Source organism: Acanthochromis polyacanthus, chromosome 13 (assembly GCF_021347895.1).
Source record: "Acanthochromis polyacanthus isolate Apoly-LR-REF ecotype Palm Island chromosome 13, KAUST_Apoly_ChrSc, whole genome shotgun sequence".
Taxonomy (NCBI): Eukaryota; Metazoa; Chordata; class Actinopteri; family Pomacentridae; genus Acanthochromis; species Acanthochromis polyacanthus.
In genome coordinates, this window is record NC_067125.1 from 37,527,831 (window position 1) to 37,543,448 (window position 15,618).

Sequence of the window (15,618 nt, forward strand, 5' to 3'; positions counted from 1 at the left end):
AGTGCACTTTATTTTACTGTATGACTTCCCAGGAAAAAAAATTAAATATGTACACAAGAAGGAATTAGTCAGGTGTAAAAAATGTGAAAGGATTGCTGAAATGTGAGATTTATGTTGAGCAAAGATAAACCTGACGGATGTAATCCCCCACCTGACGGCTGGGAGATCCCAGGAGTGAGGCAGTACTTCCCAGGGGGACAAGGGCGGCACTGGGAGAAGGAGGAAGCTCCAGGCTCTGGGAGGAAGCTTCCAACAGGACACGGTTTGGGCAACCCACTGCCTTCAGGACAGAAATGCCCCATGGGACACACATCTCCATAAGGCTGGGAGACAGGAGAAACTTCAGTGGACCCCAGGGAACAAAAATGTCCTGTGGTAGACAATGCGGTTGGACATCTTAGTGAGAATGCTGCAGTATTTACAATGGAGAATAGGTGAACAGTGTTATTCAAGGCACAGCATGGCTAAAAACAGCACTGTAGAGAAAAAGAAACTTTAATAACTCAGCTCTCTGACATCAATTCCCGTGGTGAATATGGACTGTCAGACCTGAGCTGCAGGGTCCAGACGGCTCTATCAGAGCACTGCTGTTACAGAAGGAGCCAGAGGGGCATGGGGAGCAGTCACTCAGGGATGTCCTCCCAGCTGATGGACTGAGATGGCCAATCGGACATGGAGATGGTGAAGATGAACCCTTCATACAGTAGAATCCTGGGCAAAGTGTTAATTTTCATTTTATAATAAACTTAGGTTCACCCTTGTTTCTTTGTATGGAGCTTGTAATTAACAAATGTGTGTTCACAGGTATTCTTTAAATTACCTGACGGGCAGCTGTTACAAGTGGACTGTCCAGATGAAGACTGAAAAGTGCCAGGGCTGCAGACGGCTGGCTCAGCACTACCATGTGGGCACGCATGGCCAGGTGGACACTGGAATCCTGTGAGACGGTCAGACAACTGAAACTCCAAACATTCACCACCACAGTGTTTACAATGAAAACAGGAATACTGTGCATAAAAATAGTGCTAACACAGTTTGTCCTCTTAAACATATATTTATATGGCAATTACCAAAGCAAGAGAGCATCTTCAGTTTGTTTCAACATGTCCAGTGTGTGGTACCATGGAAACAAAGCAGTGAAAAAGACAGTGGCTCTGAGTGGTATTACTGCGGTGCAAAAATCCTGTGGGAGGCAAAGGGAAAGAGGAAGCAGGCTCAGCAGCAGGTGCCCTGAGTCTGACAGAAAGAAGCTTGAGACTATTTATAGGTTCTGGGCCATGTAATGCTCAAATTAGCAACACATCTTCTCAGTAAAAAGACAATGTGGAATCTCTAGATATGCATGTAATATAAGAGGAGGAGGAAAGCTCATCTGAGGCATTAAATCACCTCAGTGGCACATGCAGAACATAGTTTGTTGAGCAGTTGATAGAAAAGACTTTTCAGTGTAGCATTAGAGTTAAATCACTGCAGTTTATTCCAGTGGCTTACATGTCAAAGGTTAAAAAGCAAAAAAAAAAAACATATATGTCAAAGAAAACCTTCTTGTGAGTCTAAGTTTTGTCAGCATAATCTAAACTGCTCAAAAAAAAGAAATATGTAATAACAGACTGAAATCGATCCAAAGAGATAAGGTTGTCTAATGCAAACTGCACATCTCCAATTTTGATCATTTTACATTTTGCAGATAAACAGAAGAAGTAGCTGTTCCTGTATGGGTTAAGAAAAAAATAAAATTTAATTATTAATGTAGTACTGAGTACATTGGCATTATTAATTTCCATGAAATCTGATACCATGTTTGTAATTTGCTTTACTATACTTCATTTTCTGTTATAACATTTTGTCCGTTACCTTTTGATTCAAGTGTGAGTTATTCCTACAGATGCTTGTTCATAGGTAAACCTTTAAATATAAATAAAGTAAGTGAAGCTTTGTTTAGTGAACTGAACCTTGAAGACACTTTTGGCTAACTGACTGGAACCTTGAGCCTGTACATGATCACCACACTGTATGAAAGGAACAGAAAATGATGAAGTGCAAAGACCACTGTGGTTAAACCTGAGCTGACCCCTGATGATGTGTACTGTACCTGGCTGATGTCCAGACACTGATCCTGGTGGACAGAACCACCCTGGAGGACAGGAGAGGTCAGCAGATGTCTGTGCCCATGAGGGGCAGTAAGAACCTGGGTAACAAGCTCCACAGTCGGCCTCAGACTCAGCCCCAGACCTCCCTAAGAAAGTGCCTATGTGGATGACACAAATTAACATTCAAGTAAAAATAACTCCTACTACATTCCTTTTTCCTCCTCCTATACACACAAGGATAACCATGGCATAACGGTCATATGTGCACACCATAGCTGGCTCCATTTATTCAATTAGTTAAGTAGCTAGCTACCCATTATGAAAGCTTTATTGGACTCCCATTAGGTTTTACAACTTCCTCTAAAGTTCTGGATACATTAAGTCATTATACAGTACCTCTGGGGGCGTTATGGTACTGTACACTGCTTTTGGAACCAGCGCAATAAAAAGCAAGAGGTTAGACTCATAGCTCTTTCAGGGAATTGACAGAGGATTTATCCTGTTCACATTCATGATAGACAGTAACTGTATTTTTCCACCTCTTCTTTCAAAGCCCTGTTGGGATATATTGGTTTTTCTACCTGGAGGACACGGGCTGGGCTCTGCACTCCCTTCTGGACAATAGTGGCCTGCAGGACACACATCACCATGGAACTGACCCAGGGTTGAGTCTCCAGGAAGTGGGGATGGAGATGCGATATCTCCTGTAACTGAGACAATGGACCTTTATTGGATGTCGTTACTCATTAGGTTAGTGAGTGAACTAAAAGGCCAGAGCCATTTTCTGCAATCTCAGGGAGAAAAATACTGAGGAAAAGCAATTGGGACTGGTAAATATTCGGTGAAGACCTCCCCAGCTGTGTTGAGTCAAAGGCCATGAAAATGTTAAACAAAAACAGAAGAGCGCTGAGAGAACATTCTGTACAGTAAATATTTTTCAAGCAAGTGACATAATAGCTTGTCTTTTTTACATTAAAAATGCAATTGCAAATATAACCAGTTGTGGATGTTGCCGTGCATTTATTAACATTCTGTAAAGGGCAAGAACAGGAAGCCTGTTACCTGTGATATTACCCCAGGGTGTGGCAGTTCTGGATCCCTCTGTGCAATAGAAACCAGGCTTGCAGTGTCCAGATGGGGACGAGAGACCAACCTTAGCACAGTAGTGGCCAGACAAACAGGGCTGACATATTTCTACAGAAACTGCTCCTGGAAAACAAAAACACAACCTGTTTTTTTAAATTCTAAAAGAATAAACTGGAAAAAAAAACACACAAATCACTTTATAGTAAAATATTTGACCTATTCTGTTACAAGTAACGTTTAAAGGCACGTTTAACACAATCAATAACCTGGCCAAGTCAGTTTATTATGTTCAAATATCACCAACAGGGTATCTGTGTAATTATTCAATGTTATATGTCACCATCTATGGAGCTGAATGTGCCTGCAGGGCAGGGAACCATGTAGCTGGTACCCTGGGGGCAGTAGGACCCTGCAGAGCAACGACCTCCTGTCGGGCCCTCCTCTGGTTGGGGGGAAACTGAGCCGTGGATACAGAGGTAACTAGGGCCAGAGAGATGATGAGGGGAAGATAATTAGGAGGGGTATGTGGGATGTAGTGGTAGAACAGAAGAACGCACAGAGAGAAATAGCATAAAGGAGGTTTAATTATGGGCAAGGGACATAGAAACAAGCAGAAAATCTCTCAGAATTTGTATGTTAACATCATAAATAATGTGTTCAGTTTGCCTGTGTTTACCCAGGAGAGCAGATCCCAGTGGGAGCAGCCAGTCCAGAGGAGCTGCAGTATGTCCCTGGAGGGCAGAGCTCACAGCCTGACTTATTGGACAAGCCCATCTGCCTGCTGAAAGTACCAGCTGGGCATGGGAATGTTATACCAGTCTGCGTTCCTGTAGATAAATAGTGGATAATCGCTACAGATGGTCCAGGGCTAAACATTACAAAACAGTTTGTGAAGACCATTCTCATCTTGATTATGCTCTGTAATTTCCATTTGCATAATGAGAAAGCCATTTTGTGATGAAGCCACTTGTTATAGAGTACATAAAACACAAGAGCAATATTTAACATTTTGCATACAACACAAGATAATGGAGCTTTGTGGTAGTTCAGGCAGGCAGAGTCACTTCTTTTCATAAGCCGCCTTCTGTCCAATCGTTCCTGACTTCAGTCTGTCTCCCTCAATTGGTGTGCTTTATAACAGAGGCAGATTCATTCTGCCTGCTCTGTTCTCAACACATCGCTCCTACATTGGTCTAATACAGATCTGCAATTCATCTCCCCCACCTCCCTGAGCTCATCCTGCTTTTGCAAAGATTGCAGAGTCTGCTTGCGGGGGTTTCTGATCTCTGGGGCCATCTGTGTCATGCTAACACTGCCTCACATTGTTCCAGAGAATTGCTTGAGCAAAGTCACCATGAAACATAAATGTATGTCATTCTGTAATAAATGGTTAACCCTGGTATAAGGATCCTGCCTGAATTATTAGTTAATTAAATCATTATTCTCATTGAGTCTGCAAATTCACTTGCATCACACATATTTTTATATGGGATAGCATGGCCTGGTAACACTGTATGTTTAACACAAATGTTAGAATTGCTGCACTTTTGTGTCTTACCTGATGGGCAATAATGTCCTTTAGGACATAGCATGGGAGTGTGAGTCCCAGACACATGTCCAGTGTCAGCATCCACTGAGCCAGCACAGTAAAATCCTGCTGGACATTTAACACAGTCTGCCTGTGGAGGAGCAAATGAGGCACGTAAATTTGTCTGCACAGTACAAATATAAAATAATGACTACAGATGTTCAGTGGTATCAACGGACATTAACACTGGATGCTCACGCTGGAAATAATAAGAGCTAAACTGTATACAGTATGTACAGATGTTGAAAAAGATGGTCCTGTAGGAACATTATCTCTGTGCTTCTGGAGAGCCATAGCTTCCCTCAAACTACCACAGCCTCACAATACATCAAAAACCCACTTCTTACAGGTCATATACAGTAAGTCAGTAGTTGTATTTCAGTTCCAGTTTTATAGTAAAATACATTTTTCACTCCTGTATATCAAACCATAAAGTGTTTACTCGAGTTGCACGGTCATGGCAGGTTATTTTAATCGAATTATGTAGGAAGTGCAACCCTTGCTTAGGACAACAGCATACCAGACTATAACAAACATCAACATCTTCCTCACCTGTCCAGGCAAACTCTGGTAGGTCCCTGGCAGGCAGGGTACCTGTCTATCAGATCCAGCTGGACACCTGTTTCCAGGTGAACAGGCTACTGAGTCTTGCTGGCTGCTGTTTTCTCTGCCCGGACAATAAAAGCCAGGCAGGCAGACATGAGAAGGTAAAGAGAGCCCTCTGGTGACACACAGGAAACCTACAAAACAATGGCAACACTGTTCAGCAGCCACAGATACTGTGTGAAGGTATTATTGCCCAGTAATTCAAGTTATGTAATAAAAGATGTATCTTTTTAAACACTAATGAATGTGCTAAATGAATCCCAACCTGGAGGACAAGGCAGGCAGTCAGAGAGATGACTGTTTCTAGTTTTGTTGCTGTAGTGTCCAACTGGACAGGGCAGCGGTGCTGAGGAGCCTTGGGCACAGTAATGACCTTCAGGACATCTGTCACCCGTTATCCCTCCATCTTCTGGTGTGGGTGACCAGGCCCCAGACAGGCAGTAATACCCTGCTCCACACTGACCTGATGCAACATCTTTCCCAGGAAATGCACAGAAGAAGCCTGGTTTAACCAAAAAAAGAATGAAATGGAGGAGAACTGAAAATTATCCTGAATTACCTTCAAAACCTTGTATATTGTATGAATCCAAGCCGAGAAACAGCATATTTCTAAACATTTAGCTGCTTTCGATGACATTTCTATCAGCAGTTGCTTACTGATGTGGACTCAGTTTATTCATACAGGGCTTAATATCCATTTAAGATTGTTGAGGTAGACCTTAGGTCAGCTACTTAACCATAAGGACAAGAAAACCATTAGCATTAAATAATGTGTGACCTGGAGGGCAGGGCAAGCAGTCCTGGGGTTTCGTCATTCGAGTGTGGGGATTGATGGTTCCAGCTGGACACGGGTACTGGTGTTTGGACCGGGTCCCAGACGGGCAGTAATGGCCCACTGGACAGTCATAACTCGCTGAGAGAGAGCCATTACTTCTTCCAGGACAGTAAAAACTATCCAGGCAAAACAAGCATGAAACAATTTAGTTCTTGGCTGCTGCTGGTGGCAACGAGGCCTGAACGTTCTTGCGTATGCATGTATCCTTTCACGCAAAGTGAGAGAAAGAATCACTTATGCATGTAAACATCAAAAACATGGACACTGTCTATAATTACAGTTCTTGCATAATCCATCATGTTTATATGGGAAAAGGTGTATCTGTTTACAGTTCCAAGTGACTGTATACGGCTGATAAGCAAGTTTACCCTGGGGGACAAGCGCTGCAGCTGGCTTGGCCGTCTTTTCTACTGATGGTTCCCAAGGGGCACTGCTGGGGAGCCACAGAGCCCTCAGAACAGTAATAACCTGGTTGTGCAAAGGCAAGAATCATGAAAGAGATGCACACTCACGCACACACACTAAGACACGAACAACCCACAGGAGACAGATTTCGATTTCCAGTCAGCAGAGCAGCTGCTTATGTTTAGCCCTATTAACTTTGAAAGAGTGCTTTGTTTACCTTTTCTTTAAGCTTGCTTTGGGCCTATACAAATTTAAAACAAATAGTGCTTAAAATTCCCTTTTCTGTTGTATTTCCAACAATAGCATGGAACGTATAGTTTAATGCTGCTATCCTCTTTGCAAACAACTGTCTGATTAAATTATCTGAATGTTTTACTAATCCCATCATCCAAGATTTTCTTTGGAGAATTTTCCATCATTTTTTTGGACAAATGAGGCACAGATGTCTAAATTTAGAGGGGATCTGATAACCTCTTGGACATGGTCCTCCGCGGCTGTCTCTCACAGGGGGATCAGGACGACCTGCACCCTCCAAACAAAAGAAACCTTCCCTGCATTTTCCTGAAGGTACTGAGAGCCCCACGGCATCGCAGTAGTAACCTGGGAGACACGGCTGGCAATCCTCCTGAGAGGGGAAATGTGAGAGATGAAGAGCAAGAGAAAGAGGGGAGGAAAGAGAGAGAGAGTGTGGCTATGAGAACAAGAAAAAAAGCAGCTTGTTGTAGGATTGATTTGGAACTACTTATTGACTGACTGCCACAATGAAAGACAGAGAAAACATTGAGCTACTGTGTAGAATGCGTAGAGTTTGTTTAGCTGCTGGCTATAACATAGTTAACCAAAGCATGGCACATATCTGTGATACTGCAAGGATTAAATAATAATATAATGAAAGGATAATAATCTAGGCATGCCAATAATCAAATGATATGAATAGTTATATATGAAAATACAAAATATTTCTTAAAAATCCCTTATCATTAAATACTGTCATTTTTCCAAAACAAAAACAACCAGGGCAGAGTCAGTTATGTTACTGGCTGTTACCTTGGTCGCAATAATTATATTAGTATATATGTGCTTGCATTTATTCATATGATTACAATAACACATCTTATTTATTAATTTCTTCTTAAAGATTTTGGCTTTATGTAGTTCTGGACATAATGATACAAAAAAGCAGATTATTAATTCGTTTTTGACATTTCACATCAAACTCCATCCTGGTGCAGTTTTAAGAGAAAAAGATTAAATCATTTTCAAGAAGACATGTGAGGGTAATGCTGAATTAAAGCGACCTCTGAGACTAATTTGCTGAGGTTAGAAAATGTTCCATGAGGACAGGGCAGGGGATGAACGGAGGCCTGAGGGCAGTAATGACCAGCAGGACATGGCCCTCCTTCTCCTGGAGAGGGACACAGAGAACAGCTCACAATACTGATGAAGAATCATTTACGAATTAAGGCCAACGATTCTATTTCTCATATACACATATGAGCAACACAAAATGTGCTATGACCAGAACACATTGTTCTCTATTTCCTAAGAGTGTCAATTTGGAGTGCATGTATTGTAAGAATGTTTTTTTAACCTGAATCCTGTAAGAGAGGCTGTGGAGACATGTTTCCATGTGAACAGTAATATCCTTTCTGACATGGTCCAGTGACAGCCGTGCCATTTCTGGAAGAGCAGTAATGGCCACCGTCACACTGTCTGCACTGAGAGACAGACCAGTAGCCGGGGTCAGGGCCGTAAGTTCCCTCTGGACAGCTTCTCAAGTCAAATCCAGTTCTTTCAGGGCAGTAAAATCCTGCAGGCCACAAAACAAAGACTAATGCATATGAAGGATTCAACAAATTGGGTTGGTCTTGGATAACTGCATTGTTGGGTTGCATTTGGTTTTGTGATTCTACCTGCTTTTAGCAATTATTTTGATTTATAAATTAATTCTAAAGACATTTAGCTGAAATAGTATACAAAACAAACAAACAAACAAAAAAACCACAAACCTGCAGGACACAGATACAGAGAGCCAGACACACAGTACCAGCCTGGCACACAAGGCTCACAATCAGTAGCATGTGTAACAGCCACATATGTCCCTGGATCACATTGCACAGGTTGAACAGTCCCCTCTGGACAGTAGTAACCTTCAGGACAGGGTCCCCCTGTTATTCCATCAGTGGGAGTATGTGTGGCAGCTCCCTCTGCACAGTAATATCTGCATTACAAACACAACAGCATGAAAACTGGAATGAATGGGCTAGTTTTGAAACTCATAAGATGACTGGAAAGACCTTTTCATGAGTGAGTCTTAAATAATAAGCAGATGAGTGACATTTATTCCCTAGATTCATCAAAGTGTGGTGTACCCCGCACTACACAATCCACTGGGTTTAGTGAGGCCAGCGGAGTCGCAGTAAAATCCTCCCAGACAGGGTTTACATTCCTCCTGGCTACGCAGACCGGAGCTGTTTGACCATCTCCCTTCAGGGCAGGCCTCAGGAGCTGTGGTGCCTGCAAAGATGACACACGCATAAATTCACACTTCAACTCCAATAAACAGCAATGTATGCGAAAACTATAAAAAGACGCTTTAAATATTGCAGTAACAATGGAGTTATTGACTTTGGCATAACAATATACAGTTGCAATGTTTTACACTTTGTGGTCAGAATTTGAGTGCAGCTGAATTAGTTAGGTACTCTTCTGAAGAACCCGCTGCTGAGTGCAGTGTTGATCAACTCCAGACAAGCCAGAGTTTACCCTACAGCAGCGCTTTCGAAGCACGGGTCAATGCCCCAAAACAGAAAGAACAAGTGTTTAATTTAATTTGAAGAACACTGTATCAAAAGTTACAAGACAGAGCAGAACTTCCTGTAGGCCCTCAAATGATGATTACCATGAATAAAACATTGCGGACATGGAAGATAATAGGAAAGAATGTTAGTGGCCTTGCACAGTATAAATTTGGTTACATTAGTTTATAATGCATGCTGCATCAGCATAGGACTACAAAAAATACTATTCTAAAAATGTGTGATGTATTTCTGCCGTGAAGCAGCTGCTGGTGGCTGCTTATTAAATAAATAAGGACAAGGAAGCAACCTGAGGGGCAGTAATGACCAGGAGGACACAGGGAGCCTGAGAGTCCATCCAGTGGGCTGGGAGAGGAGGCTCCCACTCTGCACCAGTAACCAGCATGACATGGTCCTACGGGTAGAAGAATATCACAAGAGAATATCATCATACAGCAGTCTACTGACCTGCAGTACATGTTGGAAACCACACTTCTGGGTTTAACAAATGGATCACCAAACTCAAACTGATATATACGTATATATCTCAGAATCTATGGAAATACTACACATGCACAGACAGGCTAGCTGCGCTGGAGGTAAGTGACAAAAACAAAGCTTATTTGCACTTTAGGTGAACTGCCTACCTAAGTATTTATAACAGACAAAAGGCAGCCTCATTTTGAACCTTAAATAAACCCCTTAAATAAGCCCCTTAAATAGCTTATCTAACAACCCACAAGGAATATCAAGAAGACTTAGGATTACAGTAAAGTTTTTCAAGCAAGGTTTAGACAGAGAAGAGAAGAGAAGAGAAGAGAAGAGAAGAGAAGAGAAGAGAAGAGAAGAGAAGAGAAGAGAAGAGAAGAGAAGAGAAGAGAAGAGAAGAGAAGAGAAGAGAAGAGAAGAGAAGAGAAGAGAAGAGAAGAGAACTCTGTCCTTCTCACCTGCTGGCTCTGACAGTCCAGCAGAAGGACAGTAGCGTCCAGCAGCACATGGGATGCAGCCTGCTGAGCTTTCAGTGCGCTGTCTTGGGTTGAAGGAGCCGATGGGGCAGGGGTGCTGGTTGGGCAGGGCTGTACCTGCAGGACAGTAATGTCCTCTCGGGCAGGGCCTCAGCAAAGAGACGTTGGCTAAAGCCAGTCTCAAATCACAGTAATATCCTTGAAAGAGGAGAAATTCATTTTTTAAGGGCCTTGGTAGTAAGTGTTTAAATTTCCACAGAATGGCAGAGAATGAAGCACGTATACTTGTTATGTAATGACCTGTCTGCATTGCAGCACGTCTTTCAACAAACTTGCAAAGTGCAGTATAATAAATGGAACACATGCATGTGCAAAAGCCATCAACTACAATAAATAAACACGTCCTGGAGTGCTTGGCAGCCATTTTCACTACAGCTTGCTCAGCAGAACAACCCTGGCACAAGGCTAAACAACAGTGTTTAATAAGGAAATATATGCTTCAGCTGAGAAGGTCAAAAGGCATGTAAGGGCCCTTACCAGCCTCACAGACAGTACAGGAAGCCTGTTTGTCTCTATTCTGGTAGGTTCCTGAGGGGCAGGGCTGTGGAGATGAACTGCCTTCTGAGCAGAAGTGACCAGGAGGACATGGCAGAGCCATAGCCACAGTCTGACCAGGAGGACACCAGTAGCCTATAGAGGAGTATAGGAATACAGGAGATTGAAACAAGGTTGGGTCTTTACAAAAAGTATCAGTCGCACAAATTTTTATCAAACAGCTAACAACCAGACTCCTTTTAGATTTCATAATACCAATGAATCATCAAAGAGTGGACTGACCTTTCCTGCAAGGTCCAGTCGGCGCTTTTAGGCCTGCTCTAGTACAGTAGAAACCTGCAGTACAAGGCTGACATCCAGCCTCATTGGTCAGACCTGGCACTGGGGAGAAAGTACCAGCTGGGCACAACTTAGGCTCACTTGAGCCCTCCACTGTAGACAGAAGCAGGTAGAGTGGGCCATCATTCATTTTTCTATTCATTCATACCTTTTGCATACCAATGCCTACGCAGGATTATAAGGCAGTGCAGCTTATATCAAGTTGCATTTCGGAGAATGTATAAGGAACCCCCTACACAGGTCAGCATTTTATCAACAGGCTACCACAAATAGAAACAAGCTGACTCACTCTTCCAATCCTCCTGAGTCATAGTTATAGCTACTTTGAGGTCTATAGCCCACCTAATTTGCATGTCTTTCGGCTGTGGAAAGTAACAGGAAAATCTAGAAAACACCCCCACTTTCGAAGCCGAGGCCTTCATGCTACAAAAAAATCTTTTCAATCACTTCCAAAGAGTTGCCCTTTGAATATAAAGGAAGATATGATCAGACGTTACACTGTGCTGCACTTACCTTTGATGAACAGTGTATAGTAGCTATTTCTTTCATGATCTCAGTTTCCAGTTTACTTTTACATACACAACTGGTTAAAAGTTTTACAACACCACAATTTTTTCAGTTTTTGATTAAAATTCAAGTACATAAAGTCCAGTGAATAGCTTGAAATAGTACAAAGGCAAATGGTAAACTGCAAGAGGTTAAAAAAAAGGTAAGGTTGCCCAAAACTGAAAACTACGTTGTATGTTTCAGAATTATACAAAAAGACCTTTTTCAGGTAGCAAGAAATGGGTTAGCAACTTAAAGCTGTTTTGCAGCAATGGAGGTTGACCAAGCCTTGAAAGTTGGTGCTACTAAATCCTACAGGTGCCCCAACTTTTTTTCATTACTTACAACCCCCGCTGTCTGCATAAAAGTAGTGATGGAACACACCTTGGCAGCATACCCTCATCATCCTACAGCAAGATAATGACCCAAAATATAAGTCCAAGCTATGCCAGAACTACCTTATGAAAAAAGAAAAAGATGCTAAGCTTGAAAACATGGAGTGTCCAGCACAGTCGCCAGATTTAAACCCCATGGAACCAGTTTGTAATGAACTGGATAGAAAAGTGAAAGCAAAGCAACCTACAACTGTCACACATTTATGGAAAATTCTGCAGCAGAGTTTGGAAGAATTTTCTGAAGAGTTTCTGAAGTGATTTCCATTGTGGAAAGAATGCTACAAGTGTGTCCAGGTGTTAAGGGTGGCTACTTTAATGAGTCAAAGAGTTTAGAATACATTTTGGTTTCTAAATAGTTTTTTTTTTATTTAATTTTGTTTATCTGTTCTATGCTTTCATTACAGAGTACAGTGAGACATCAACACGCGCAATTTCCAATTTTAAAAAAATGGAAAAATTGGGGTGTTGGAAAACTGTTGACCGGTAGTGTACATAGGTTAACTTATCATGCAACTCATATAGTTATGGATAGACTCTCTTTTTGCTCTTCATTCTGAGTGGCAGATACCCATATAATATGTGGTAGTCATAATAAGGATAAGCAAATATTGCTTTTCCAATTAAACTCAGTTATAAATATTTAAATTAAGTAGCATGCCAGGCATTTGCCGACCCAATGTGCTGTCCATTTCACCAAGCACTGTACTTGACAATAAAAAACAGGCTTAAAAACTTTGTTGGCAAGTTTGTGATGCAGCCATTCCAAGGCAGTAAAGCTGGGCTTACCGCAGTATGTCCCAGGTGGACAGATGCTGCCTGTTTCTCCATCTGTTGGTCTGGCCTCAGTGGCTCCTCCTACACAGTAATACCCTGGGGAGCATGGACCCACTGGCAGAGCCAAACCTTTTGAGCAACATGAGTACATTTCGTATTTGGATTTCATATACCCAGAAATATTACACACAAGGTACCTAGAGACAGACATTCCCTCCAGCAGAATCATGTCTGAACCACCAAAAGGCCTGAAATCGACTTGTTTTATCTTCTAAATATACTTAGATGGGAAGTTTTTAGAGTCAGTCTTTACAAGTTCTGACTGAGAACTTATGTGTGATGTTGGGCTTACTGTGTACAAGTGAACAGTGTGCCTGCTATCACCAAATACCTGAGATGTTGCAGAAGGCTCCAGGTGGACAAGGCACAGGCTCTGAGCTGCCCAGGGGGCAGTAAAAGCCCACCTGGCAGCGCCCCCCTGTGGAGGTAGCCGGACAAAGACAGTTGGCATTTGTGTAATTGTCCAGGTCAAAGGGCTGGGAGTTCCATGCTGCCGACACACAGAACCACCCTGAGAGGAACAAAACACAGCAAGACACAAAGCAGGAGACAATTAAGGTGATGTAGTGATGATCTGAGTGCTATTTGTCTCTGTGATACAGAAGCATTCTTGTAGCTGACTGCAGACATCACATTATAACTTTCTCAGTGTAAACCAAGATACTCAAGAGAGCAGGACACAGCAACACACAGCAAGATGAGAGATGACTCACTGAGAGAGAGGGGGGCTTAAAAAAACAAGCAGCCAAGCTTCTCATATCAGAATTGTGTGCGTTAAGTGGCTGACATATGAAGCCAGGCTCTTTTTCAGCACATAAATAAATAATGCACATAGAACCGTTTAAAAGCAGTTTTTGTTGTTGAAATGCAGCTGCTGTTGAGTTTTGAAGCTTCTTGCTTAATGTGCACTCTTTGCTCCCTGCCCTCAAGTCTTCCAGACTGCTTCGGACCGGCTTGCCAGCCCCTGGAGACAACAAACAGGCTAGCAAAGAGGGCAAAGTCCTGACACTGAGAAACCAGGCTGTACGACTGTAATTGTATCTTTGGTAGAAATTAAGAGAGACACTATCACTGACCAGCCTTGCATTTTCCAGACACTTTGGTCAGCCTTTCTTTCTCACAGTAGTGTCCTGGAGGACAGGGCAGGCAGCTGTCCAGACTCTGAGTCATAGGCTCTGGATTGTAGTATCCCCGAGGGCAGGGAAACTGAGTGGCATGTCTTGTTCCTATGCATATATTACAGTTAAATTTCAAACAAGTTTCAGATGCAATGTTGTTATTTTCAATGCTACACTTTTCACTAGCGTAAAATCAGAGGGGAATAGATTACAAAAGCAGACACCATCATTCAGTGCAACAAGACGATTTTAAATATTGTTACTATCTGCTTCTTTAGAGGTCGACCAGGACTTACACTTGTCAACATTTTTAAATTAATTCATAAGACAACACAACAATGGCTGATGGTGAATGTACCATCAGGGCAGTAGAATCCAGGAGGACAGGCGAACTTGGTAAAATTGCCAGTTTTTTCTGGACAGTAGTATCCAGCAGGGCAGCGGGAACACACCGACTGTTCTGTGAGGTTGGTGTAGGTTCCAGCTTGGCAAGGCACTGGGCTCGCACTGCCCTCAGGACAGTAATGAGCTGATGGGCAAAGCCCCCCCTCTGAGCCTGGAGAGGAAAACCAATTAGATATGGTAAATCACTGAAATTATGAGTGTTAAGCCCATGATGAATCCTGTAATAAGCCCTGATTAATTCAGTAATCATCCATTCAACAAAACACCATCACACATATACGTTCCCTGCATTTACCAGCATCTGTTTTTCTTCTATTTGATGCTTATTCATAAGATTTCTGTTCACACATATATATTAATTTTGCTCTTTCATTTCATGTAAGCACTATGGCGTTGATATCTGAAGGTGGTCAGACTAAGTAGCAGCAGGTGAAATAAATTTCCAATGAAAAAAAATAAAAGTCAATATTTTGCACTTCTACCTGTGCTTGTTGTGTCTCCCCCTGGGCAGTAAAACCCAGCCTGACACAGTCCAGATGGACGAGTAAGACCTGCAGTGGCACAAAAGCGGCCGGCTGGACATGAACTGCAGCCAGACAGGTCTGTCAGATGAAGGCTGCAAGCATACAAATGCAAACACATGCACATGCATTTACATTTTACACGGTTAAACAATGCGTGAAACATTTTAAGCCAACCAACCTGTTGGAGTAGGTTCCTGGTGGACAGGGCAAAGGAAGGCTGGTGCCCTCAGGACAGAAGCTTCCCTTTGGACATGCTCCTCCTACCCCTGTGCTGAAGTTGCCATCGGGGTTCTGAAAGTTTACACCTGAAGAAGTTGTGTATTTTACTTAGGGCAATAAAAGTTATTTTTCTTTAATTTTTTTTTTCCAGTAGTAGGTTTGTAGGTTATTTCACAGGTAATACAGAACACGTGGTACAAACTGTGCTGGTGTACATGCAGCGTACCTGCTATGCAGTAATAACCAGCCTGACAGGGCCCAGTGGGTTCAAACAGACCCCAGTCCTCACAGAAGAATCCTGTTATTGAAG

General features: G+C 42.4%; 1 protein-coding gene across 1 annotated transcript in view; it reads right to left on the reverse strand.

Moving 5' to 3' along the window:
• The window catches only part of si:ch211-286b4.4 (zonadhesin), a 52,661-nt gene that overhangs the window by 21,807 nt on the left and 15,236 nt on the right, over positions 1 to 15,618 (reverse strand). The window contains exons 27-55 of the mRNA XM_051958121.1: positions 15,535 to 15,606; positions 15,268 to 15,394; positions 15,048 to 15,181; positions 14,519 to 14,716; positions 14,119 to 14,268; positions 13,374 to 13,553; positions 12,995 to 13,111; positions 11,211 to 11,360; positions 10,911 to 11,063; positions 10,356 to 10,571; positions 9,719 to 9,823; positions 8,983 to 9,127; positions 8,620 to 8,831; positions 8,202 to 8,420; positions 7,909 to 8,015; positions 7,082 to 7,235; positions 6,574 to 6,673; positions 6,149 to 6,321; positions 5,636 to 5,872; positions 5,317 to 5,504; positions 4,735 to 4,855; positions 3,853 to 4,003; positions 3,517 to 3,656; positions 3,153 to 3,299; positions 2,672 to 2,800; positions 2,093 to 2,248; positions 821 to 937; positions 550 to 711; positions 152 to 370 (exon numbers count right to left, since the gene is read on the reverse strand). Of these exons, the coding sequence (XP_051814081.1) occupies positions 152 to 370; positions 550 to 711; positions 821 to 937; positions 2,093 to 2,248; positions 2,672 to 2,800; positions 3,153 to 3,299; positions 3,517 to 3,656; positions 3,853 to 4,003; positions 4,735 to 4,855; positions 5,317 to 5,504; positions 5,636 to 5,872; positions 6,149 to 6,321; positions 6,574 to 6,673; positions 7,082 to 7,235; positions 7,909 to 8,015; positions 8,202 to 8,420; positions 8,620 to 8,831; positions 8,983 to 9,127; positions 9,719 to 9,823; positions 10,356 to 10,571; positions 10,911 to 11,063; positions 11,211 to 11,360; positions 12,995 to 13,111; positions 13,374 to 13,553; positions 14,119 to 14,268; positions 14,519 to 14,716; positions 15,048 to 15,181; positions 15,268 to 15,394; positions 15,535 to 15,606 (4,479 nt within the window). The remainder of the gene's footprint in view (positions 1 to 151; positions 371 to 549; positions 712 to 820; positions 938 to 2,092; positions 2,249 to 2,671; positions 2,801 to 3,152; positions 3,300 to 3,516; positions 3,657 to 3,852; positions 4,004 to 4,734; positions 4,856 to 5,316; positions 5,505 to 5,635; positions 5,873 to 6,148; positions 6,322 to 6,573; positions 6,674 to 7,081; positions 7,236 to 7,908; positions 8,016 to 8,201; positions 8,421 to 8,619; positions 8,832 to 8,982; positions 9,128 to 9,718; positions 9,824 to 10,355; positions 10,572 to 10,910; positions 11,064 to 11,210; positions 11,361 to 12,994; positions 13,112 to 13,373; positions 13,554 to 14,118; positions 14,269 to 14,518; positions 14,717 to 15,047; positions 15,182 to 15,267; positions 15,395 to 15,534; positions 15,607 to 15,618) is intronic.